Raw genomic sequence first — 28,000 nt, forward strand, 5'->3', positions numbered from 1 at the left:
ATTCTGTCTAATTTCCTTATAATTTATCAACATTTCCTTATAAGAAATAGGATTTACCCTTTCCATTTATAGTAAGCAGAAATTTAAAAGAAAAAGAAAAAAAGGGTTGAGTTGGCAACGAATGAGCATGATCGAGCGCACCAAAACCAAGAACTATCAAGAAAATTACACAGCCGCAATAGCCAAAGCCAAAGCCAAAAACCGAGGCTTTGTCTTTTGCTTTGCTTGCGTTAATTCAAAGCATAAAATCCTACAGAGCTCGCTACTCTATTCTGCTCTGCAACTATTTGCGCAACGTCTATATTTATTGTCGTAATTTTTCTCATCGTCTCCGGTCCGGCCCCGAGAGCTTAGGTGCCTTGAAGATCTGATTGGATACGGAGAGAGAGAGGCGCTGGGTGTTTAGGGTTTGGGGAGCCTCAGCGAGATGGCGGTCTCGGGGCAGTCCATCAGGTTCTGCGGCCCCGCCTCTGCCGGACCCAGCGGAGGCAGTTTCGACGCGCTCAATCGCGTCCTTGCTGACCTCTGCACCCGAGGCAACCCCAAGGTCGGTCACATCTGAGGAATTTTAATTGTTCTCTGTATTTTGTGTTTGGTTCTCGGTAAAATGGAATTTTTTTCTCTCTTTCTCGGTTCTGTAATCTGTTACTTCCTGACTAGACAGTGGAAGGAAAATAAAAATGGCAAGGGCGAATTTCTGGTTTTCAATTAATGGTGGACTAATAGGTTTAGTGGATAAAGCAAGTTGTGAATTTTATGATTTTAAGTAAATTTGAGAACTTTTTCTCACCATAGCTTCTCAGATAATCACTACACTAGCTTTAATTCAAGTAAGGCTAGTAGTCTTGAGAGCCCTATTGTTTTGAAGTTTACCTTCAAATTTTTTAATTTATCCTTGTGCCATACAAGAAGACTTAAAGCTGCTTAAACTCTATAATTCTGTTCTACGCAGGAGGGGGCTTCATTAGCTTTGAAGAAGCATCTGGAAGAAGAAGCCCGTGACCTCAGTGGAGAAGCATTTTCCCGTTTCATGGATCAGTTGTATGATCGGATTTCATCACTTCTGGATAGCAGTGATGTTGCAGAGAACTTAGGAGCTCTAAGAGCTATTGATGAGTTGATAGATGTGGCATTTGGAGAGAATTCCTCAAAGGTTTCAAAGTTTGCTAATTACATACGGACTGTGTTTGAGGTAAAGCGTGATCCTGATATTTTGGTCCTAGCTAGTAGAGTTCTGGGTCATCTAGCCAGAGCAGGTGGAGCGATGACTGCAGATGAAGTGGAACGCCAGGTTTGTTGCCTTTTTCTTTTTACACTCCTTTAACATAACATAATCTGATTTGAAGCAGTTTGTGAAGCATCTGATAAGCCTTGGTCTCTTAGATAAAAATTGCTCTCGGGTGGTTGCGCGGGGATAGAGTCGAGTATCGACGTTTTGCTGCTGTCTTGATCTTGAAAGTAAGTGCAACAATTTTGCTTTTGTACTCCATTTGCACATCAGGAAACTTGCCATATCATCTGATGGAGCTTCTCTTCTTAAAAAATTTAAAAAGAATATCCTCTCATGGAACTTTTGCCGTTGCTTCCTTAGCAATTTTCAATACAGGAAATACGTCTGTAACGCTATGTTTTGTTATTATAGGAAATGGCAGAAAATGCTTCAACAGTGTTCAATGTTCATGTACCTGAATTTGTTGATGCTATTTGGGTTGCTTTGAGAGATCCAATGTTGCCTATTCGAGAGCGAGCTGTGGAAGCTCTGCGTGCTTGCCTAGGTGTTATTGAGAAACGTGAGACACGCTGGCGTGTGCAATGGTATTATCGTATGTTTGAGGCCACTCAGGATGGGTTGGGTAAAAATGCTTCTGTTCACAGCATACATGGTTCTTTACTTGCAGTTGGAGAGCTTTTGAGGTTGGTAGAGTTCATAGAGATGAGAATATTTTTGGGTGTGTAAATATGATTGCCATTCACTATAAGTATCATTCTCTCTCATCACAGTCATTTACGCGAATATTTGTGATTGATTCTTGCTTGCTCGAATGAAGTTTTTGCATGTATTTTATGCGACCTTGTAGTAGTGACTGTATTCCATTAGGTGAAGCACATATGGTGATAATGGTAGACTAGGGAAACCCAAATGGGTACACGTGGTAGCAATGTCGGAGCAAGTAAAATTATTCAAAATTCATGTGATTTAGTGAGACTGGAAGCGCTGGTGCCTATCTGAAAATGTACATGTGCTATGCTACTTTGTGCTATCTTGTTATTTAACCTAGTCATCATCTGCTCCTCCTTCAGCTATCAAATGTTTCCCTTGGTTTAAAAAAGGTTCATTTCATCTGGGCAGGAATACAGGTGAATTTATGATGTCAAGGTACAGAGAAGTTGCAGAAATTGTCCTTAGATATCTTGAGCACCGCGATAGGCTGGTTCGCCTGAGCATAACTTCGTTGCTACCTCGAATTGCTCATTTTCTGCGCGATCGATTTGTCACAAACTACTTAACGGTTTGTCAACTGTCCTTTATTATGAAATTGTAACTGGCTGGCAGAATGTTCAGGTTGAACTCTGTTTCACTTATCTTTTCTGTTTATCACCCGGGATATGTAAGGTAGTGCTATTTCTCGCAGATATGTATGAATCATATTCTTGCTGTTTTGCGAATACCAGCTGAGCGCTCCAGTGGTTTTGTTGCCCTTGGGGAGATGGCTGGTGCTTTGGACGGGGAACTTGTCCACTATTTGCCGACAATTACGTCTCACTTACGTGATGCGGTATGTCAACTTGACTGATCTTGGTCCTCAACTTATTTATTTATCACCTTATTGTCCTCACGTTATTTATTTGTCTCTGTTGTGTTATTTATTTAGCCTGTAGGTTATGGGTTATAATTGTGATGGTGGATGTATCTCTGACTGTCATTTTATCATTTGTTCTACAGATTGCTCCACGTAGAGGTAGACCCTCGCTTGAGGCTTTGGCTTGTGTTGGAAACATTGCAAAAGCAATGGGGCCTGCTATGGAACCTCATGTTCGTGGTCTTTTGGATGTTATGTTCTCTGCTGGCCTTTCCCCTTCGCTTGTTGAGGCCCTTGAGCAGATAACTACCAGGTACACTGGGTTGTTCAAGAGCTTCTCCTTGCACAAATTTGGTGATTAGTCATCCAAGCGAACTGATGTGCACAATTTTGTTATTTCAGTATTCCATCCTTGCTGCCTACCATCCAAGATCGGTTGCTTGACTGCATTTCAGTGGTTCTTTCAAAATCCCATCATCCTCAGGGAAGGTCAGCCGTTGGCATGGGTAGAGGAAATTTAATAAATATGCCTCAGCAAGTCTCGGACCTCGGTGGTTCAGCCCTCATGCAGCTTGCTTTGCAGACTCTAGCTCGTTTTAATTTCAAGGTTTGTGTGCATACCAATGTCCATTGTGAATCCTAGTTTCATCTTTAATCTCACACATAAGTTAATATATGGTTTAGGGCCATGACCTTCTTGAGTTTGCAAGAGAATCAGTTGTTGTATATTTGGATGATGATGATGGAGCCGTCCGAAAAGATGCTGCCCTCTGTTGTTGCAGATTAGTTGCAAATTCCTTTTCTGGTGTGCAATATGCTTCGGGTAGGTCCAATCGAGGAAAGCGACGACGTCTTGTTGAGGAGGTATGGTTTTGAACATAATAAATTATGCTAAATATTCCGAACTGTGGATTCTTTTGAGTTGTTTGTAGGCTGTGAAACCAATTTTGTGCTTCTTGTTATGTTCAGCAGTCAGTTTCCTCATATTTGTCTAATTTCTCTTCTATTTTCAAATTATTGATGAGAAAGATCATGAAAACCTTAGGCCTTTGTGTATTTTTCCAATAAAGGCCTGCCTTTTGATTATAAACCTCCAATCCACATGAGCTGATACGAGTCATATGACAACTTTTAAAACATACCCATTCATCAGAGTTTGGAGACCTTCCTTTGTTTCCGTCTTTGCAGATTGGAAGGCAACTGTTTTATTGGAGGAACTGGTTATAATGCAATCCCTTGTATTTTATATATTTTAGATTTGGTTCTAGTGGACATATTGTTCTCAGTAGTATGTGATTGTACCTTTTTCCAAATAAATGTAAAATAACTATATTTCAGATAGAAAATTGTATTGAAGATATGCATTAGGTTTTAAACTCTTAGATAGCTCTTTTTACAAGTTATAATTTGTCAAATATCTTTAAGGTAATTTATCATGTTAAGTCACAAAATCTCATTCAATAATCGGCTTAAATATTTTTTCACCTTATTAGTATATGCTTGTTAGCTGGAAATTGGCCTTTTTTGCAGATTGTGGAAAAGCTTCTCATCGAAGCTGTTGCAGATGCTGATGTTATTGTTCGCCATTCAATCTTTTCCTCTCTGCATGGGAATAGTGGTTTTGATGATTTTTTGGCGCAGGCTGATAGTCTGAGCGCAGTTTTTGCTGCTTTAAATGATGAGGTGTGTTTTTCACACTAGATAAATTGTTCGTGATTATTGCGCTATATTGGATATGTAAGCTTGGCTGTTTATGCAGGTGATATTAGATATATATATTTTTTTCTGTTTGCTTTATCTACCATATTAATGTGCAAACTTATGTATGGTCTTTGTTGGAATATAGATTGTTAAATTGATTTAAATATTTGTTGTAACAAATTTCAGTTTGTGAAAATTATTTGTTCCTTTGTGTAATATTGAAGGTTTATGGGGTTGTAAAAATACTATGATATTGTTACAGGATTTTGACGTTCGAGAGTTTGCAATTTCTGTGGCTGGGAGGTTGTCAGAAAAAAATCCTGCTTATGTCCTTCCAGCACTTCGTCGCCATCTCATACAGTTGTTGACTTACCTGGGGCAGAGGTGATGTGAAAGGACTATGAATTATGGTTACTTATAGTTTCTTTTTCCTTTTTCTTTTTTCTTTTTCTTTTTGGTAAGAGGTACAGTTGCATAAATTAATGCTAGAATGGAAAGTGTCATATATTGACTTCTCTTGCTATGTCAGCAGTGCAGATACCAAATGCCGGGAAGAAAGTGCGAAGTTACTTGGTTGTTTAATACGGAATTGTGAACGGCTAATACTTCCCTATATTGCTCCAATACACAAGGTGTAATAGGTCATTCAGGGCTTGTTTTGTTTATCTTAGTCCTGTAAATTTGTGTTCTTTCCCCTTATCTCATAGTGAAGGTCTGATTTTGCAGGCACTCGTAGCAAGACTTAATGATGGCACCGGTGTCAATGCAAATAATGGCATTATTAGTGGAGTTCTTGTAACTGTTGGGGATCTTGCTAGAGTGGTGGGTATATTTGGCTTTAGTCCATCGTGGTGCTATTTATTTATATGGAACGAAGGAACTCTTGTTGGTGTTGGATTTGAGGTGTCTGATGCATAGTTTGTGAAGGACATGAGATCGTATTAGCTTCTCTCTCTTGGGTTTTTTATTCTTTGTGGGATAAGACACTGACAACTTTATTAAATATGAGAAATAAAGCATGGAAAAGACAAACAAGGTGTCTATCTGTGCCCAAAAAAAGGGGTAAATTTCCACAAAATAAGTTCTTCTGAACCAGCATATGTTTTTTATTGCAAAACGTTATTCAAAACTTGACACAAGGCCGTTAGTTTTCTTTACCTCTCTCCAATATTGTCTGTGTGTCTTGTTACTCTGGAGTATTAGTGGCAAATGAAATCTCTGCTTTGGAAATCTTTGCTGCATATGATTTAGACTTTCTTGCCTACGATATTTTTCTGGGGGCTGGGAAGTTCTTCACAAATTTTTTTTCTACTGGCAGATCGCTCATGCAGTCACATTCGTTCTATTAGGGGCTCATTTTATTCTTTAAGGTCTCCAAAAGTTGCTGATATATGCTTTTGTCGCTTATGTACGGTTGGACTCCCATTATGTTGTAAAATCTTTTGGTGCTGTACTAATCTAAATTTTGTATTATGTTTTGTTTGTTTGTTTTTTTAAAAATCTAGGGTGGTTTTGCAATGCGAAGATACATTCCGGAGCTTATGCCTTTGATTGTTGATGCTTTATTGGATGGAGCAGCTGTGACAAAACGGGAAGTGGCAGTCGCCACTCTTGGTCAAGTTGTACAGAGCACTGGGTATGTACTGTGTGTAGGTTCTTTTAATTTTTTTTCTTTCTTTCAGTTTTTATTGTGAGTTAGAAACAACTTCAAGATGCTTATGCTTGGTAAACTTATTTGATGAGCACATCATTGTCAAATTTGTCATTCATGTTAAACCTGGGTTCTTTTTTGCATTTTTCTTGTTAATAAAGTAAAAGAGAAATTAATATAGGGTAGGTATAACTGATCAAAATGTTGATCAGAATGTTGAGTTATTATTAATCCATGAAGCCACAACTAATAGAAATTGGATGATGTACGTCTCGTTCTTCTTATTTCTAATATTGTTCAAGTTTTATATATAAAACCTTCTGAAGACCAGAGAGAGAGAGAGAGAGAGAGAGAGAGAGAGAGAGAAGAACTGTTAAGAAGGGGCCAATATGTGGGCCTCATCCTACCACTAAAGGGGCCAATATGTGGTATTCGAGTTAGTATACAATGTTATTGCAAACCTCGCCTCCTCCGTTCTTAAGTTGGGAGGTTTCTATGGCAGGGATCTAAACAAAAGATCTCATGGCTACCAAAGCTTTTATGCCAAGTAACTGCTAATCTCAAATATTAAGCTGTTAGAAGCCAGCCAATAATAGTTAAATATTGTAGTACTTCCCTTCATGCCTCGGTCTTGCCCTTGAGGTCTGAGCCAACAATATTTAATTATTCTATTAGGTCTTGCATGTGCTAGTGAGCTGGGAAGACTCTGGTTTGAGAAGTTTGACAGGTAGACTAAAATAGAGCAAGCGTTGAGACTCTAGTTCCTGAAATTGCTTTATGCATGGCCAACCACTTTCATTAGAGTATACCCTTTCCACTTATTCATGTATCTGTATTCCATGTTGTAAAGTGTCAGGAAAATTTATTCTTTGATTTTGACAGGTATGTAATAACTCCATACAATGAGTATCCACTGTTACTTGGCTTACTCTTGAAGTTGCTGAATGGTGAATTAGCATGGTCTACAAGACGCGAAGTACTAAAGGTATACCTATTAACCAGATTGCATGGTTATTAGTCGTAACCAACTTTTTATTTAAAAACTGCTCTTGGGCTTCTCCAGGTTCTTGGAATTATGGGTGCTTTAGACCCTCATGCGCATAAACGAAATCAGCAATGCTTGCCTGGGCCACATGGAGATGTTACACGTAATGCCAGTGAATCTGGTCAACACATTCAATCTGTGGATGAATTGCCTATGGACTTGTGGCCATCATTTGCAACATCTGAAGATTATTATTCCACGGTAGCACATCAACCTGCTAAATGACCTTTGTTGTTGAATTATATTATGCCTATAAATATATATAAAAATGCACGATGCTCCTCATTGCTGCTGACTGCGTTTGCATTGACTTCACAATCAATGGGCTATGCTGATCTACGACTTTTGCCATGCCTAAAATTGAAAATCTACGCACATATTATGTACATGAATATGAATATGATAAATGACTGTTGTCATATTTGCTTGTTGCATATGTTATGACTACAGGTTGCAATCAATTCTCTCATGCGTATACTTAGGGACCCTTCACTTGCTACTTACCACGTAAAGGTGGTCGGATCCCTTATGTTTATATTCAAGGTATTTAGCATAAAGAAATTTAATTTCTGTTTATTTGATATACTCTTCTTATAAAGGTGTTATTTACTATTATTATTGATTCATGTAGTTTTTCTTGACATCTAACGTTGTCCTTTTTTCATTGCGAGGTTAGTCGATGGGTCTTGGTTGTGTTCCATACTTACCAAAGGTTGGTATATAATTGTTTCAATTGTGATTAGATTTTTTTTTCTTTTATTTATGGTACACACACATGCATACATGTACTAACAGATATGTGTGTGAACTGTGTACATGCGCTTTCTTGTTAAACCTTAAATTTCATAATTGGGAACTATTTGATATGTTGCCTTCCATTTTTGTACGAAACATGAGTTAAGTTTATTCATGTTTTGGGAAGTCCATTTCTATTTATTTTTGAAAGAAACAAATTTATTATCAATATTCTTCAACTGTCCATTTTTATCTTGAATTTTATTTAGCTCATTGACGGTTTATATACTGGTGTATTTGCTGTTTTTGTGTTTGGTGTTTCTGGCTTTAAGTTGTGCGTTTTTACTCTTCTTCCCTGTAGGTTTTGCCTGATCTCTTCCATCTAGTCCGTACATGTGATGATGCTTTAAAGGATTTTATAACACGGAATCTTGGAACTCTAGTATCTATTGTGCGTCAGGTATATTATGATGTCGTGACACTTTCTAAGTTTTAACACATGTAATGATTGTGGAGGATTTCTTGATGATCATATGTGGGTTTGATGTGCTGTGCAGCACGTTCGGAAGTATCTGCATGAGTTACTCATTCTAATTTCAGAACTATGGTCAACCTTCAGTTTTCCTGCTGCTGGCCGTCCTCAACTTGGCTATCCAGTAAGCTTGCCCTTTTCTTTTTGTTTCCAATTACTCATCATGAGATTGATATTTAGTGCTTGAATGTACCAGTGTGATTAATTTCTATTCTTCTGTAATCTTTTTCAGGTTCTGCATCTAGTGGAGCAGCTTTGCTTAGCTCTCAATGATGAATTCCGAACATACCTTCCTGATATTCTTCCGTGTTGTATTCAAGTTCTAAGTGATGCAGAACGGTATAATGATTATACTTATGTTCTTGACATCCTCTGTACCCTTGAAGTGTTTGGTGGTTAGTACCCTTCATTTTTCATTATCATGAATATTGATATTTAAATTAGCTTTGCAAATAGTCTCAACTATTGATATTAGAAATTCATGTCTGATGAAAAAATACCTGTCAAGCTCAAGACTGAATTAGTTTATTAACAATGAGAAAGTAAATATGACAGTCAAATTCTTCAAGTCAATTTTAGTTTATTTAAGGAGATTGGCCATGTGAATATGCAATCTATTGAAGAGTAATTGCAGTAAAAATCGTAAAGGGAAAGGAGGAATTGTATTTTGTGAATTACATGTAAAATACAGGCAAGAGATATAATTTGATATCATCTTCTTTTTAACACTCACGTAGTAGAATATCTGTATTTGAGAATCCAGCTTGGAAAATTTTCTTTCTTTCAAGATAGAACCCAAAATAATGAGAAAATGTATATATGACGGTTAGCTTTGTTCTTGTAGCCTTTTCTATTGGATTAATGGATTTCACAAAAATAGCTTGTTATCTTTTGAGATTTAGAAGTAAAAGGTTTTTGGGCTTTCTGCTCAAAAGGCACCAAGGCTGGCTGTATGGGTCTTTTAAGTCCCAAAAGAACAAAATGGTTTCCTCTGTTAGAGCTCTAAAAGCATTGTATGCGATTAGTTTGGAGTATATATATGCCAACCTGTAAAGACTCATTTCAGCTTCAAAATGTAGGAACATTGGATGAACATATGCATCTGCTTCTTCCTGCACTCATTCGCTTGTTTAAAGTGGATGCTTCAGTGGATATAAGACGTGCTGCTATCAAAACTTTGACAAAATTGATCCCTCGTGTGCAGGTTGTCATCACACCCCGTGTTCCTTTCTTAAGTAAAAAAAACATAATTCAGTTCTATCTTGAATCTTGATTGTGATGTGTTATTTTTCTTTTTCAGGTTACTGGTCACATATCTTCTCTTGTGCATCACTTGAAGCTAGTCTTAGATGGGTCTGTTTCCTTTTTCCTTGGCTTTGAATAGTATATGTTATTTCACATTTGCATCGCCTTGTCCATCATGCTTAGCTATATGATTTGATCTCCTTGTGCAAATGTTGGTCTTTCTAGACCTCAGTCAAAAATTGTCCTCAGCGGGTAACTAAGTTGCTTAAACACACCCTGTTTTCTATTTTATTTGACTATTTTAGTTTTAGACAAACTTTATAGATATTCAAACTTTTCTGTCAATGGATTTTCAGCAGTTTGTAACTACTACATTCTATCTTTTTCTTTTTTGGCTACAATTGCAGATTTATTGGTTGGTTTAGAACAATTAATGACAGCTTGCTTCCGTCCGGTTCTAATTTTTGTAATTTCTTTTCATTTTTATTATCACTTTTTCAGACATCATTTATATCATAATGATGGATGGTTAAAGTTAGGACTTCAACTTTAATTTCTCTCTAGTTTAGAGATCATTGTGACTGTGATTCCATTTTTGTATTGCCCAAAATTTTTGAGGATGTGCTTTATGGTGTATGCTGTTAATAGATCAGTGATGATCACTATAACTTGGTTATGCTCTAGATTTTGAATTTTTTTTTTCTTCATGTTTTCCTTTTCCTTTTTTTTAAAGTGCTGTTCTATTAACGTGTGGATCAGTATGCCTGAGTTGCTGTTTCTTATTTTGGTGTATCTCCTGAATATTTCTGAGGTTGTGTCATGGTTACAGGTTATCAATAGTTTGAGAATTTTTTTATTTGGTTTGATGTTATAACTTTCAGCTGGGGAATGATCTGACTTCTTAAATACTCTGGTATTTTATGAGATGTGTCTTTTGATTTTTAGTTACATATCTAACACTCTCAACTGTTTGAACTTTTGTACTACAGGAAGAATGATGAGCTCCGGAATGATGCTGTTGATGCGCTTTGTTGTCTAGCTCATGCCCTTGGGGAGGACTTTACCATTTTTATCCCATCAATACACAAACTTCTGTTGAAACATCGCTTACGGGTCTTCCTCTTCCCCTACCTTTATTTCCAAATGTTTTTCCTTAAAAATAAATTGTTTGTGGTTTCTTACTTCTGGTGATATTAAGTAAACAAGGTTATTTCATATCAGCATAAAGAATTCGAGGAAATCGAAGGTCGTTTGCAGCGACGAGAACCACTAATTTTGGGGAGCACAGCTGCTCAAAGATTAAGTCAGCGACTTCCAGTGGAGGTTATCACTGACCGTTTGAGTGATTTGGAGATTGACCCTTATGATGATGGGTCTGATGTGCAGAAACAACTCCGAAGCCATCAGGTATCTCTCCTGTGATTACACGTTCTGTAATTTTCATGCTATTATGTTTGTCAGCAGTCAAAATTTGTTGGAAGACCAAGTGCCCTGGAAAAAGCCTAGGTAATGACTGCGTTACTTTGATGTAAGATGGTATTTGGACATTTGAACATGTCGAAGGCAGTGTCTTTTTGGGGCTAGCAGTTTCTGGGGAATTTAGATGTAACTATAATGATATTAGGAATAAAATGTCAAGCAGATCAGATATTGCATAGCCACTTCTAATCTAGTGACAACTGTTTTGCAAGTATAGAGGTTGGTGTCAAACACAGCACATATTGTATAGTTATTACTATGGGACCTTTTTCTTAAACTCTTGTTTATCTAATGTGGTTGTTAAACATGGCAATTTTTCTTTTTATTTGCTATTAGAATTTGCTAGGGTTATACTATATTGGTTTTGTTTTCTTTTCCATGTTATAACATAATCCCTATTCTTTTATTTTCTATTCTATGTCAGCATAGTGGTTCCTGTTTCTTTATGCTGCTTATGTATGTGTTCAAAATGCATAGATCTGGCTATATCTGATCGGCTTTGCCTTCCCATCTCTTTTTATGATAATATTATTATTATTTTATTTTAGATGTAAGTTGATTATTTGACTTGTACAAGTTACATACAGGTTAATGATAGTCGGTTACGCAATGCTGGAGAGGCTTCTCAACGCAGTACCAAAGAAGATTGGGCAGAATGGATGAGACATTTTAGTATTGAGCTTCTCAAGGAGTCTCCTTCTCCTGCCCTACGAACTTGTGCAAGGCTTGCACAGTTGCAGGTATTGCATATAATACTAATGTGTACATTCTTTCCTTTGGAGTTTGGGTTCTGATCTCCTGCATTTTGCAGCCATTTGTTGGGCGCGAGTTATTTGCAGCGGGTTTTGTTAGCTGTTGGGCACAGCTAAATGAGACTAGTCAGAAACAGTTAGTTCGGAGTTTGGAGATGGCATTTTCATCTCCTAATATTCCTCCTGAAATTTTGGCAACACTTCTTAATTTGGTATGTCTTTTGAGCATATGGATTACTCCTAAAATAGATGTAACATAAGAAGCTGCAAATGAAATTGTTCTTGTTATTTGAGCATCTCTGCCTGCTGAACTATATTGCTATGGTACATTGTACATCTAATTAAGGCTGCTGAACTGAGCTGTTCATATGGTTTGATGCTTGTTGAAATTTATTATCTAAAGTACACAACTTGAGGTTCTATATGGAAACATGGAGAAGAAAAGAAAGGAAACTATGTCGTACTGCATCAAATTTCTTTGGCATGAGATAGCAACTTTCTTTCTATTGTCTGACTTTGTTGATTTTGTTTGATTAATTGATTCTGAAGGCAGAGTTCATGGAACATGATGAGAAACCTCTTCCTATAGACATTCGCCTGCTTGGTGCTCTTGCTGAAAAGGTAAAATTATTTATTTTCTTTACTTCTTTGGTAATTTTTTGGTTGGTTGTTGTTTTGTTTTTTTGGGGTGTGTTTGTGGGTGGGTTTGGAACTGGTGGTGTTGAATTTTGCAATCTCTCTTACATGTTTCATGTATGTTTACTTTATCTATACATGTCAGTGTCGTGCGTTTGCGAAGGCCTTGCATTACAAAGAAATGGAGTTTGAAGGAGCACGCTCCAAGAAGATGGATGCCAACCCTGTTGCTGTAGTTGAAGCACTTATACATATAAACAACCAGTTACACCAGCATGAGGTTCACTGTAAAAGAAATTTTTTTTAAACCGCTTCTTTCACTACTATATTCTGAGGTTTGATATCCCTGTGAACATGTATTGCCCGACCATTTTATTAATAATTTTGTGTTTCTCAGGCTGCAGTTGGAATATTGACCCATGCCCAACAACATTTGGATGTTCAACTAAAAGAGTCATGGTAATTTTGAGTATTATATACTCCAATAATTTTCATGCCCTTGAAATAATTCATTTTCTTGCTATGGTTTCTTTGACGATGTGAATTTCAAGAGCCTTTTTATCTATTTTTCGGTGTACTTTTGGATTTAATTTTATAATTGGTTTGTGCTCCTCCTTGCCCTTACTCAATTTTCATTATTTAATGAAAGAAAGTAACTTCAATTTCAACTTATTTTTATAAAGACATTGGAAAAGAATATCACTCATAGTTCACTGCATTTTTGTACTATTTTCTAAGTCAATGAATACATGTTTTTCTTACCCAAAAAAAAGAAAAAAAGAAAATCACTCGTGTCATGTTGTACTTGTTTAGGTATGAGAAGTTGCAACGATGGGATGATGCTCTCAAGGCCTACACCGCAAAAGCCTCCCAAGCATCGAGTGCACATCTTGTTTTGGATGCCACTTTAGGTCCGAGTTGCTTATTTTATTTACAAATTTATAAATAAACCCAATTCTAGACATGTATTTATAAAAAAACCCAAGCACTATTTAAACATAGAAACACACCCAAAATCAACCCCAAAGTCAACTTTTTGGGTGTGTTTATAAATGGGTTTTGAGTGTGTATAATGATGGGTTTTGGGTGTGTTTATATGTTTAAATAGTACTTGGGTTTTTTTTATAATTTCAACCCCCATTTTGGGTGTTTTAGTGAAACTCCCTATTTTATTATTGTTGTTGCTTTAGATGTTAATGTGCAATCAAATTTGTTTAACTACATTGTGATGTTAAATTTTTTGTAATCTGGGATCATTTTTTGCTTGTACTAGTTTCTGAATATGCTTTGTATCGGTTGCTTCTGTAGGTCGGATGCGATGCCTTGCTGCTTTGGCACGATGGGAGGAGCTTAACAACCTGTTCAAGGAATATTGGACCCCAGCTGAGCCGGCTGCTCGATTGGAAATGGCACCAATGGTTGGTTTGTGATTAAATAGGGCACCTTGATGTCCTGCTTGCTTCCGTAATAATATTTATGCATTTGATTGTACCAGGCTGCAAGTGCTGCTTGGAACATGGGGGAGTGGGATCAAATGGCAGAATATGTGTCTCGGTTAGACGATGGTGATGAAACCAAACTTAGGGGTTTGGGGAACACTGCTGCTAGTGGTGATGGAAGCAGTAATGGCACATTCTTTAGAGCTGTTTTGTTAGTTCGAAGAGGAAAGGTATAATGCATTTTTGTCCTATTGTACTTTTGATAATTTAATATAATAATTCTACTCATATGATTCTTTTTAATGAAACAAGGTTTTATATTTCCTTTTTAAGATCATGAAATATCCATGTTACTCTTTTGTGTAATATTCTTTCATCCTAACATAATGGGAAGAACAAGTTGTGAATTGTACTTCAAGAATCAACCTGACAAGACATAAGGACACCAAAATCATTTGACAGATGCGTTTTGTTAGTAAATAGTCAATACATTTTATCTTAATAAATGTGAAAACCTCCTAGTATAAACGTATATTCTATTTGCTGGTTAAAAAGGCCACTCTTCTGAAATGAAACAGAATCTATCTCTTCCCCTATTGTGTGATGATTTCAATTCGTCATTTAGCATTTGACATACAAGGTTTGTTATACAGTCAAATCCATTTATATTATACTATAATATATATATATATATGTGTGTGTGTGTGTGTGTGTGTGTGTGTCATGATTTCAATTTGTCATTTAGCATTTGACATACAAGGTTTGTTATACAGTCAAGTCCGTTTATATTATACTATAATATATATATATATATATATATATATATTACTTACAGAAAAGAGAACAGTTATGAAGTTTTCGTTGTAGCTAAAGGATATCATAAGTATTGTGTAAACTAATATAGGGTGCCTGAACATTTTTGCGGAAGTTCTTTGTTTGTTATTGTATATGACCTGTTTCATTTTGTTTTCTATTGCTTTTGGATGCAGTATGATGAAGCACGGGAGTATGTTGAGAGAGCTAGGAAATGCTTGGCAACAGAGCTTGCTGCTTTGGTGAGTCTTCATTTTTTATCTTTATAAATTTTTGCCTTCGTCTATAAGCTTCCTAGTCTACGAGTCCACGTGATCGAGTTTCACAAGCTGATGTTGAAGCATTCTGTTGGAATTTGAAAGCAAGGACCGTATTGAATGTTGAAGCAATATATGGACTACAGCATAAGAGTGATATGGTGTATCGCGAGGTTATGTTTCTCTGAAAGGTTGAAAGAAATACTAAGAAATTTCTCATTCAATCGTGAAAATCTTATGGTTTGAAACACTTGGTCACAACAAGCTGAACAGTCCTTTTTCGGAAAAGTTATGTTACTAATGCGGGGTCTTAGTTATTTTCATTAACTCGGCAGCCTAATATGGTGTTTTTTCAATAGAATTCAGCATTTAATAGTTTCTCTTATTAGATTTTTTTATTATTGGCATTCTTTGTTGTGTAGGTTTTGGAGAGCTATGAACGTGCATATATCAATATGGTCCGTGTTCAGCAGCTATCAGAACTTGAGGAGGTTTGCTCTTTTGTTTTTTGCTTTTTGTTTTTTGTTTTGGGATGGGAGGGGAAGGCATGAGGGTCAATTGATTGTTTTTTTAACCCTCTTCCTATATATTTGTACTATGAATCATAATATAAAGATCTCTGATCAGGTCATTGATTATTGCACACTTCCTCTGGGGAACGCTGTTGCTGAGGGACGACGAGCCCTTATTCGCAATATGTGGAATGAGCGGATACAAGGTGCAAAACGTAATGTTGAGGTAAACATGCTTTATAAATTATACATATAGGCTTATAGCTAGTTTCTGTATAACTGTCAAAATAAATAAAAGGCTCAATGGGACTTTTGCGAACATTTGGATACATAAACTTTCTTCTTGTAACCTTTTCGATTGAGCTATGATCATTACTGATTACTTGCTTTATATTGTAAGTAATCAAGTTTACTTCTCTGGAGATATAGATTTTGATGTCAATGTCAACCTGCCGACCCTTAATCTCGTGTTTCTATGTGGTTCGATATGTCCATATTATAGTATATATAATATACCTATAGATACCGGAAAATAATTGTGTGATTTCTGTTGCTCCATAATAACCTAAGAGACCTAGCCTGTTCCATTTGGTTCCATTTGGTGCCTCCATATCATCAGGTTGGGTTATCAGGAGAAGAGGGTGATGCAGGAGCATCTATTAGATTTTCCTAATCTAAGTGGGCATCAGCCAATAAGGCTAAGTTTTAGTTATATTAAATTAATAGGTTATTTTATTACTTGTTTTCCTATTCTTACTAGGATTTGGTTTATTTTCCTGTTTAGGTTTTAATTTCCTTTGTCAATTAGGATTTCTTATTAAACTAGGAATAGGAATTCTAGGCTGGTGTATTCTAGTATAAACAGGCTATTTAGAGACTCTTGTATTTAGTTTTTGTTGATAAATATAATTTCAGACGTTAGTCTATAGAGTTTCTGTTGGGATTTTGCCCTAGAACTCAATTATCTTCGTTCCAACTTCGATTCTACTGCTTTATCCTTCTATTCTCTGTATTTTGGGTATGTTTGGGTCGCTGGACAGCAGCTTATAGCCGCTGCCCTGCATCAAATTGGTATTAGAGCCTAGGTTAATCCTTGCTCCACACCATGGTTGGACGTGCTAGAGGTCGTGGACGAGGGAACCAAGCCCAACACACAGAGATGGCTGAGATGCGGCGTATGATGGAAGACTTGTCGAGAGCGGTGCAAGCCCTCCAACGACAGGAACGCGCGGATGCCTATATGGAGATTCCGGAACGCAACCGCGGACCCTTACACATACCGGAAGGTGGTGGTGAGGATGAATATGAAGACGAAACGGACGTCGACAACCTTTTTCATGAAGCTGGAAACCATGGTGGTGGTCATCGAGGTGGATTGGAAGAGCGGTTGGTTCGTGCGTTGGATTTGAATGGTGGAGGAATTAAAATTGAAGTTGTTGATTTCTATGGAAAGATGCATGTTGAAGATTATTTGGATTGGGAGGCAAGTCTAGAGAATTATTTTGAATGGAAGCCTATGGCAGAAGATCGCAAGGTGTTGTTTGTAAAGCTTAAATTGAAGAGTACCGCACTTCAATGGTGGAAGAGAGTTGAAGAGCAGCGTGCTCGGCAGGGGAAGCAGAAGATCAACACATGGGATCGTATGAAATCCAAGTTACGAAAGCAGTTTTTACCTGCTGATTATACCATGGAGTTATATGAGCAGTTTCATAACTTAAAGCAACGAGACATGTCTGTTGAAGAATATACATCAGAGTTTAATAATCTCTCAATTCGAGTTGGTTTGAATGAGACTAATGAACAGATGACATCTCGTTATCTTTCTGGTTTGAATCAGACAATTCGAGATGAGATGGGGGTGGTTCGTTTGTTCAACCTTGAAGATGCTCGACAATATGCTTTAATGGCAGAGCGAAGACTACCGCGTCGTGGTGGAAAGAGAGCAGTTTCCAGCCACTCAGACACGGGTTCGCAGCGATGAAGAAGCCAATCCAAGTACCCGAATAGGTGGTAGGAACTCGGGTGCTAATAAGAGTGAAAAGGGGAAGGAAACAACACAATTTCATCCTCCAAACGGTGCTAATGTCAAGAATTCCAAGGCTGGAAGTACTTCACAAGCTCGATGTTTCAATTGCGGAGAGGCGGGGCATAAATCTTACGCTTGTCCACAAAGAAGAATAAATTTGGTAAGTGATAAGATCAACTTTCCAGAGCCATCGTATGATGTTTATGGCAACGAAGAGGAAGTTATTGATCTCTTACCAGTTGAAGGAGAATGTTTGTTGGTAAGACGAGTGATGACAACTCCCAAAGTTGAGGAAGAGGATTGGCGTCGACATAATATATTCCGAACACGAGTCCTTTGTGGGGAAAAGGTGTGCAACGTGATTTTTGATGGAGGAAGTAGTGAAAACATTATTTCAAAGGAGGCGGTAGAAAAATTGAAGTTACCAATTGAGAAGCATCCTAATCCCTACAAGGTTGCATGGTTTCGAAAGGGAAGCGAAGTACCAATCACTTCAAGGTGTTTGGTTAAATTTACTATTGGTAATACCATTGAGGATGAAGCTTGGTGTGATGTTGTTCCCACAGACGCATGTCATATCTTATTGGGAAGACCATGGTTGTTTGACAAAGACATGATGCATTCTACTAAAGCTAACACCTATTCATTCTATAAGGATGGGAGAAAGTGGACTTTGCAGTCGCTTGAAGAAGGATTCTGCCATGAGTTTGACATTGAGAGCAAGAAGGTGGCGTTTGTGTATCCACTTGTTACTAAGAAGGATGTTGAGGGGGCTTCAAATAAATTAGAAGATGACAATACCCTAAATTTAGAAGACCCTCCCGTGTTTGACTGTTGTTTGGAAGAAGATTGTGAAGTTTGTTTGGGAATTGAGAAAGCTTCTGACAAGGTATTTGGTGAGAGTAAACAAGCTGAATCTAGTGTAATCTTGAAGGCAGTGAATCAAGAAGAAGCTGGGTTTGAACTTTTGAAGCAACACAATCAACCCACATTTGAAGGAAAGGTAATTCAAGAAATTCTTGGGGGAATTGTTGGAGATGAGCTGAATTCCTTCAAAGGTGATACTTATGAGTATGCTGATTTTCTTGGGGTTGATTCTTTTAATTTTCAAACTACCAAGAACGTCATTGACCTTGTTAGACTACTGGTTTTTAGCGTGAAGAGTTTTTGGGCTGAGAGTTTGGCTGCAGAAGATATCTGGTACTGTTCCAGAAGGATCAAATATTCTAAATATCTATTTCTTTGGTGTGGGAAGGTTCAATATCAAGGCCAAAGTTCTATGGACAACTTATCTAAGAGGAGGTTATGTCTAGGCGGTTTTCACCAAACGATTGGAATTCGAGGAAGAATTCTTCCCAACCCGGTGGAGTTGATGCAGGAGCATCTATTAGATTTTCCTAATCTAAGTGGGCATCAGCCAATAAGGCTAAGTTTTAGTTATATTAAATTAATAGGTTATTTTATTACTTGTTTTCCTATTCTTACTAGGATTTGGTTTATTTTCCTGTTTAGGTTTTAATTTCCTTTGTCAATTAGGATTTCTTATTAAACTAGGAATAGGAATTCTAGGCTGGTGTATTCTAGTATAAACAGGCTATTTAGAGACTCTTGTATTTAGTTTTTGTTGATAAATATAATTTCAGACGTTAGTCTATAGAGTTTCTGTTGGGATTTTGCCCTAGAACTCAATTATCTTCGTTCCAACTTCGATTCTACTGCTTTATCCTTCTATTCTCTGTATTTTGGGTATGTTTGGGTCGCTGGACAGCAGCTTATAGCCGCTGCCCTGCATCAGAGGGTCTATGGCATAGCTCTATTCTATGCACAGTTATTTCCCCCCTTCTTGCCTCTTGATGGGTCACATTATGTGGGCTATGTTGTGAAAGCGTTTAAGAATGGGAAAAAAAAAATCTCAAGAAACGCAAGAAAATAAGCCAGAAGATAAAGAACTCCAAGAATTAGGATGGTTCAGCTGTGCCTATGTCCATGGGGCAGCAACAATGAATCTCCACTAGATCAATAATGTACAACAAAATATCATATCAAGCCTCTAGGTTCAAGACTTGATGAACAACTAGAAAGAAAAAGAAAACGAGGTACTATTCTTATCAAATGTCCTTATATAGCCACGATAGTGAGCTTCATCAATTAGGAAATCTAATCCTAATTGGAATTTGATTACCAAGTACATGAAACCTTCTTCAATTGGTAATAGGATTCGTATCCTTCAAAATTATTAGACCTAATAAGCTTAGGAAATTCGTCCTGGGCTGGACAACCCAGCAGACTACACCTTAAACACTAGGTCTTGTGTACTGTACCAAAGTCCTGAAAGATTCCAAATCTGGAGTAAAATCTTGCTTAGGAGCATTGTGAATTAACCCCAGTTCAAGAACTTATGCATGCAAATACACATATTCATGGTTGGTTTACTGAATTGGATCATGCTTGAATATGCAGGTATGGCAAGCTCTTTTAGCAGTTAGAGCACTTGTTCTACCTCCTACAGAAGATGTTGACACTTGGCTTAAGTTTGCTTCCCTTTGTCGGAAAAGTGGGCGAATTAGTCAGGCTAGATCTACTTTAGTCAAACTCTTACAGGTTGGTGGTGTATAAGTATCAAAAGATATTAGCATTGCATGTATTCTCATCTTGTTTGTTTACTTAAGATTGTTTTAATTGTGTTCAGTATGATCCTGAATCATCTCATGAAAGTGTGCGGTACCATGGGCCTCCACAAGTGATGCTTGCATATTTGGAATACCAATGGTCACTTGGAGAGGACCTTAAGCGCAAGGAAGCGTTTGCAAGGCTGCAGGTAGAAAATATTTCCCTTTTTGTAAAAGCACCAATGAGCAAGTACTTCTGCTTCAACTACTTATGAACTACGTACTTTGCAAATCTCTTACTGTGAATATTGCTTGGCTATGACAATATTGTTTAGAATTTGGCAATAGAGCTTTCAAGTGCACCCAGTATGCAACCAGATACTCCAACTGGCTTGATGAGCTGTAGTAGTCCAAGTGTTCCACTTCTTGCCCGTGTGTATCTCAGACTTGGATCCTGGAAATGGACTCTTTCTCCTGGATTGGATGATGATTCTATACAAGGTATTTGTTGCTTATTTTGTTCCTGGTCCGCAGATGTTATCAATCTTCTGTTGATTGTTTTTAATTTTGTATAGAAATCCTTGCTGCCTTCCGCAATGCAACTCAATATGCCAATAAATGGGCAAGGGCATGGCACACATGGGCGCTGTTCAATACAGCAGTGATGTCTCTTTATACTGTAAGAGGTTATGCAAGTGTTGCTTCACAGTTCGTTGTTGCGGCAGTCACTGGATATTTTCACTCAATAGCATGTTCGGCCAATACTAAAGGTGTTGATGATAGTTTACAGGTAAATAGTATTGCTTTACTGAGCCTGACTTGCAACATGAATGTCATTCTGGTCTTACCTGTTCAGCCTGAGCCAGATTTGAGTATTTGGCATATTATGTTCAGTTTGTCTTTGTACTGCATTAGAAGAGCCGAGCTTTTTCATTTGATTTTTATCATTTAAATTTCTCTATTATACAAAATCACTTGCTTTGTTTGAACTTTAGTAATTTTCAAGACCTTTTCGGTTTCTATGTCTTGCAATGGCTCTGCAAATTTAGGTTCTTGAATGTGAGTTGCACTGTGTGTTTCATATCATATGTGAAAGTCATCCATGCTTCCATTTTAATATCTGCTGAAGTTATTTAAATGTGAACCCGCGTACTTTAAGTAGTTGTTATTTATAAAGATAATAATAGATGTATGATTATGTATCTTATTATGACCAGATAAAAGCTTAAAATGAAATTTATTATTCACATTTCAGTATAGTGAAATTGGTCGGCACACTGCTCTTAGGAAGCAGTGTATTTCCTGTATATCATTTATCTTGTAATTTCAAGATATTGCTGATGATCTCTGTGGAAACTGTTATGTGGTTCAGGATATTCTTCGTCTTCTTACATTGTGGTTCAACCATGGAGCTACTGCAGAAGTCCAAATGGCACTACAGACAGGGTTTGCACATGTTAATATTAACACATGGCTGGTGGTTTTGCCTCAAATAATTGCCAGGATACATTCTAATAACCGTGCTGTGAGGGAACTAATACAGTCACTTTTGGTGCGAATTGGACAAAGTCATCCACAGGTATGTTTTTATGATCTATTACTTGTATTGTATGAATATCAAGATTGTGAATTTGGTTTGTTAAATTGTTATTGCTAGACATTGATGGACCGGTGGAATTTGGTTACGTTTTTATTTATTATGAAGTTTCATTCGTTTTTGTTGTATTTGTGAGTTTTACACTAGTATTTTCAGTTGAACTAGGATGTGCTCCAAAAAAGACCGATACTTGTGTATCTCCACAATGGTTTGTTATGTGCAAAAGGGCAGGATAGAGTTCTCATCATTCTTTGACGCCATACCTTCACAACAAATGATTATTCATTTGTTTGGAGTGGTATGGGTTTGCCTCAAAATGTCTATTTGTTGATGTTGTAAAATCATTGTGTATTAGGGCCACCAAAATGGCGATTCCCTTTGGCTGTGTGCAGTATTGACTTCTATACGGACAAGGTTGGATAGGAATGATAAGGTGGAGGAAGTGGGTTTACTTTGGGTAGAATTAGACTTTTAGCTTCTCTTTGGGAGTGTTTTTCAAAGTGTATTAGGGATAATTCTTTTAGGTGGTTTATCTTGATATGGAGGAGATTCGAATTTGAGTAATATTTTTTTGGTTAGATGATTGTAACTCTGATTTTGATGAGCTTCTTGTCCATCCTTGTAATTTTTCTCTTTGATTAATAAATGTTTCTTTTTCTTATTAAATGAATAGAGCACAAGCATGTGTTTCTACTGATTTCTATCCTTTCTTTCCTTATCTCTCTACATACTTTCTTGTAATTATGCAATTCTTGGTTGGCATTCCCCTTTCAATCTGAGTAGACCACTTTCACCACATGGAGTGAAACGAATTACCTTTCTTTGGATAGGACTTCATCTAGTGTTCAAGTTCCTTTTACATGTTTTGTAGCACGTATGAATGCCAAGAATTTAGCTAAGTGAGACTTTCATATGTACTATAGTAACTCAATTCCTTTCACAGGCTCTTATGTACCCTCTCCTTGTAGCATGTAAATCAATAAGTAATTTACGCAGAGCTGCAGCTCAAGAAGTGGTTGACAAAGTTCGGCAGCATAGTGGTGTGCTTGTGGATCAGGTGGAATAATAGTTAAATTCAATTTCCATCAATTTGTTCAGCTTTTTCCCCTTGTTTGACAATAGAAAACCTCTCTTACAAGACACATTACTTTTGGCTACAGGCACAACTTGTATCAAAGGAACTAATCAGGGTGGCAATACTTTGGCATGAAATGTGGCATGAGGCTCTGGAAGAAGCTAGCCGCTTGTATTTTGGTGAACATAACATTGAGGGAATGCTAAAAGTGTTGGAGCCATTACATGAAATGCTTGAGGAGGGGGCTATGAACAACAATACCACTATAAAAGAGAGAGCATTCATTGAGGTTGTTTCATTGCTTGTGTTGTCCATGATTTTACTGCATGCTGGAATATTTGCATTGTTTCTGGGTTTTATTTCATAATTAATTCTTTAGTATCTTGTGTCAGTCAACCTGAGTTTTCCAAATCAGAGCATGAAAATCTTCCAAAATTACACTGTTGTTTCACTTTTTGACCCTTCAAGCCTTGGTTGGAGCTCCATGCTTCAGTTTTTCTATTGTTGAATATATCACCTTGGTATGATCTCAGGCCTATCGTCATGAATTGCTGGAGGCCTATGAGTGTTGCATGAAATATAAGAGAACTGGGAAAGACGCTGAGCTTACTCAGGTATGAAAGTTTTCTATAGCAAAATTTTTTGTTTCTTTACTTTCTGACTTGAAGTCATTAATATCTTCGAACTCTGAGAGGTCATAAATGGTCAATCTGTCACTATGTTTTTGTGGGTTGGATCCTTGTCTGGAATACTATGAAAGGATCCTTGCCAATTCATGGTTTTCCTTTACTCTCTTGTTATTCCATCCTTGGAGTGGAGGAAATGTATTTGTGTGAGCCTACTTTTTCTAACAGCTTACATGTTACTCCATTTTCATGATCCTGCTGCATTTAAATTTCATTTTTTTGGGCGAGTATATCCTTTGATTAGGCCATAAATTACATGAGTTGTCAACATGAAGCAATTCTACCATCCGTTGCATTAGTACGTTGTAGCATCAGTTGTATTTGTGTGTAGACCTTATAAGTTATATATTCGTCAACCCCCTAGGGTTTAGTTTAGGGGAAGATACGACATCATGATGTGACGTGGTATTGATCTCTTAGTTTACCACTTCCTGTAAAAATTGAAAGAAAATCTAGCTCAAATTTAAAGTTTGTCCTTTAAACTCGAGTTTATTTAGTTTGCAAAAAGTCAATAGTTGTGCATATGAACTTTAACCGTTTGATGAACTTTTAAAAAATATAAAAAAAGACCTTGTTAAGTTTTGGAAGTAAAAAAAATTAAAACAGAGATACCTTCCAATAGTAATTTCAAAAAGTCCTAGTAGTATTCTGAAAAATAAATTATAAGGGGACATCTAGTTATTATCTTCCCAGAAAATATTGTTCAGGAGCTTAACAAATGGGCCTGCACATGTCACTTTTTTTTTTTTTTTGGGTCAAGCACATGTCACAGTTCTCAGTACACTTACATGGGATATTATAGAACTTTCTATGCACCAGCTCTTGCCTCATCTTGTCCTTTGCGTTTTTAAGTTCCTTGTGATAGAACTTTCTTCATCAGTTTTCAGCTGTATGACTATAAGCTTCGTGGATTTATATGCATTTTAACTGCTTCTTTGTCCAGACGTATGTGTTATGGCATGAAAGCTTTATTTTAGTTTTGTCATAACCCTGGATGCTAATTATTAAAATATGTCTTGAGCAGGCTTGGGATCTTTATTATCATGTATTTAGACGAATAGATAAGCAGTTGCAGAGTCTTACTACTCTGGATTTGGAGGTGAGGAGATCTTTTGCTTCTTTCATGTTTTACTTCTTGCATTGTCATTATACGTGCGCTGACATTTTTCTTTACATTGGTCGCTAGTCTGTCTCACCAGAGTTGTTGGAATGTCGTAATTTGGAGCTCGCTGTTCCTGGGACATACCGTGCTGGTAAGCACACATTTTCCAATAATCTAATGAATGTATTTGTATTCAACTTGAGTTAATAAATAGTTGAATTTTATATTGCAGAATCTCCAGTTGTAACAATTGCATCGTTTGCTCGCCAGCTTGTTGTCATAACATCCAAACAGCGACCAAGGAAATTAACGATTCATGGGAGTGATGGTGAGGATTATGCTTTCTTGCTGAAGGGACATGAAGATTTACGCCAAGATGAACGTGTCATGCAGGTACTCTATTCTTTCTACCTAAGAAATTGTTAAAAAAATGACCACTGAGGTTCCAAATCATGTGTTTCTTTTATCTGTATACACTATTTCTCCTCACATGTTAATGAATTATAAAACCTGACATGTTCGATTTTGTTAGCTTTTTGGTTTGGTGAATACACTACTGGAGAATTCTAGAAATACTGCGGAAAAAGATCTCTCCATTCAACGATATGATGTCGTTCCCTTGTCTCCAAACAGTGGTCTAATTGGTTGGGTCCCAAACTGTGACACCCTTCACCAACTCATTAGGGAGTACAGGGATGCCAGAAAGGTTAGTTGATGTCCTCTGGAAGCTTTATTCTTCTCTAAGCATAGAGGCCCACATATATGGATATGGACTCCATTTCTTTGTAAGCTGATTTGCAAGGATAAGTTTTACCCATGGATTTAACGTGGTATAAATGCTTCATGGTTTCAGATCACTCTGAATCAAGAACACAAGTATATGCTAAGCTTTGCTCCGGATTATGATCATTTGCCACTCATAGCTAAAGTGGAAGTATTTGAGTATGCCCTGCAAAATACAGAGGGAAACGACCTTGCAAGGGTATGGTTCTTACCAAATGCATATTCTTCTATGTATCCATTGGTTTGCATGCTTTGACCTGTTATCAAGGTGTCTAGAACTTCTTTTGATAGGTTCTTTGGCTGAAAAGTCGTACTTCTGAGGTATGGCTGGAGAGGAGGACAAACTATACCAGAAGTTTAGCAGTCATGAGTATGGTATGTGTTTTCCTATCCCCTCATTTTGAGAAACGTTAAGACCACATTGTAGGACCTCCCCCACAATGTGGTCTAATAATGCAAACCATTCTTTAGGTTTCCTTTCAAAAATCATCCCTGCAAAAAGTCAACAAAATCTAGAACCATTTAGTAATGTAGTTGAATAAATAGATGAAGACGATGTTTTCGATAGACATAGAAATGATCAAGATGATAACCAGACGACCAAACTATTCCAATTTGGCTTTTTGGTTTTTGGATGATCCTTAAATGAAAGGCGAAACACATGCGTTCACACACACACACACACACACACAATCTCTCTCTCTCTCTCGTGAAACACTCAATTTATCTTGGAATATGGTTCAGAGCTGTAATGCGGGAACGAAACACCTCACTTACTATTTTTTTCTCCCATAAAAATATCTACATGAAATTAAAGACTATTTCATTTTGTACCAGGTTGGTTACCTTCTTGGATTAGGTGATCGCCACCCAAGCAATCTTATGCTGAACCGCTATAGGTAAGTAATGATTGGTAATTTCGTTGGAAGCAGGTCGACTTATCATTAGTTGACTTTGGAGCATCTCATATTCTATTGTTTACAGTGGAAAAATCTTGCACATCGATTTTGGGGACTGCTTTGAGGCCTCTATGAACCGGGAGAAGTTCCCTGAGAAGGTATATACTACATTGCGATGTACCTCTTGCTATATCTTTAAAATACCGTTTCCAGACATATTCACTATATGTATGTATGTATTTTCAGGTCCCCTTTCGGTTGACTAGAATGCTTGTGAAAGCAATGGAGGTCAGTGGTATAGAAGGCAACTTCCGTTCAACTTGTGAAAATGTGATGCAAGTTCTGCGAACAAATAAAGAGTGTGTTATGGCTATGATGGAGGTGTGGATTATTTTGTTTGTTTTGTTCAGTAAGCTATGTTGAAGCATATTACACAGTATCAAGTCCACTATGGACACTAATGGGACATTTTCAGAAAAATACTTGCGGGTTGAATTAATCAAGAGTTGTACAAACACCATCTTTTACCTACATACAGAAGTAATCTATTGATGCAGTACTACTGAATCGAACAGTAAATTATTTCTCATGTAAATCCTCTAATAAGGAGGCTAATTCTTAGTTTTTCCTGTTTTCAGGCCTTTGTTCATGATCCTCTCATCAATTGGCGTCTCTTCAACTTCAATGAAGTTCCACAAATGTCAATGCTTGGAAATAGCCATGTTCCTCCTGTTGTGGATGCTGAAGAACCTTCGCAAAATAGAGAGCTTCCCCAACCACAACGAGGTGCTCGTGAAAGGGAACTCCTTCAGGTATAGGAGAAGTTCAGCATGGGATACTTCCAGATGATGCTGTTGGTTATACTCACATTTTATATGTTTTTTCATGTAGGCTGTTAATCAACTTGGTGATGCTAATGAGGTCTTGAATGAGCGTGCAGTGGTTGTCATGGCTCGGATGAGTAATAAACTTACTGGCCGTGATTTTTCTGCCTGTTCCTCTGTAGCATCCAGCTCTATTCAACATGTAGTTGACCACAGTACACTGATTTCTGGAGATAGTCGAGAAGTTGATCATGGTTTATCTTTTAAGCTGCAAGTTCAAAAGTTGATTATCCAAGCAACATCTCATGAAAATTTGTGCCAAAATTATGTCGGGTAAGATGTTGCTATTTTTCCTCTCATGCCCATGTCAAGTTTGTTTTCACATGGTTTAGAATACATAAATTTCGGGGAATAATTTAAATTGATGAAAACCCATCTATCTGGACGTCCTAATTGATGAACTTTTTAGTTTGCCCCTTCGTTGGTCTAACCACGGCCATTATGCTTCTTTCAGGTGGTGTCCTTTTTGGTAAGCACATCAGTCGACTGTACATAACGTGTATATGTATATATACTTTGTAGATATTCGTGAGCCACAGCTAGACCTAAGAAGTACGCTTTTTCAGTTATTCTTGTAGTATATGCACCAACCAATCTTTTTGTATAAAGTAGCTGATAGCCATAGGCGAATTAAACCTCTTGTAGTTCTACAAACAGTATTTGTGTAAATAATAACTTTCATTATAACTAGAGAATCTTTTCTATCCAAGTCCCAAATGTTTTGAAGTTCCAGACTGGTTT

The 28,000-nt window shown here is 37.2% G+C and overlaps 1 protein-coding gene across 1 annotated transcript; it reads left to right on the top strand.

Annotated features, from left to right (window-relative positions):
• Positions 1 to 102: 102 nt before the first annotated feature.
• On the top strand, positions 103 to 27,991 carry TOR (target of rapamycin). The gene is made up of 56 exons (XM_089053920.1): positions 103 to 547; positions 953 to 1,291; positions 1,384 to 1,458; positions 1,643 to 1,914; positions 2,351 to 2,510; positions 2,634 to 2,777; positions 2,945 to 3,114; positions 3,204 to 3,408; positions 3,486 to 3,665; positions 4,332 to 4,484; positions 4,765 to 4,886; positions 5,035 to 5,134; positions 5,229 to 5,324; positions 6,008 to 6,138; positions 7,036 to 7,138; positions 7,217 to 7,399; positions 7,649 to 7,741; positions 7,875 to 7,910; positions 8,295 to 8,393; positions 8,491 to 8,589; positions 8,698 to 8,860; positions 9,545 to 9,669; positions 9,766 to 9,818; positions 10,700 to 10,823; positions 10,932 to 11,117; positions 11,777 to 11,929; positions 12,001 to 12,153; positions 12,491 to 12,562; positions 12,723 to 12,857; positions 12,975 to 13,036; positions 13,391 to 13,488; positions 13,886 to 13,995; positions 14,073 to 14,246; positions 15,006 to 15,071; positions 15,509 to 15,577; positions 15,714 to 15,824; positions 20,085 to 20,225; positions 20,314 to 20,442; positions 20,569 to 20,734; positions 20,809 to 21,023; positions 21,606 to 21,812; positions 22,774 to 22,887; positions 22,991 to 23,194; positions 23,439 to 23,519; positions 24,616 to 24,690; positions 24,778 to 24,844; positions 24,926 to 25,086; positions 25,226 to 25,399; positions 25,547 to 25,675; positions 25,768 to 25,851; positions 26,314 to 26,375; positions 26,461 to 26,533; positions 26,622 to 26,756; positions 27,014 to 27,187; positions 27,267 to 27,532; positions 27,714 to 27,991. Exons 1-56 carry the CDS (start codon positions 428 to 430, stop codon positions 27,730 to 27,732), a joined length of 7,410 nt encoding a protein of 2,469 aa, XP_088910046.1. The 5' UTR covers positions 103 to 427; the 3' UTR covers positions 27,733 to 27,991.
• Positions 27,992 to 28,000: the final 9 nt, after the last annotated feature.

Source organism: Prunus mume, linkage group LG6, assembly GCF_029339155.1.
Source record: "Prunus mume cultivar Tortuosa linkage group LG6, ASM2933915v1, whole genome shotgun sequence".
NCBI lineage: Eukaryota > Viridiplantae > Streptophyta > Magnoliopsida > Rosales > Rosaceae > Prunus > Prunus mume.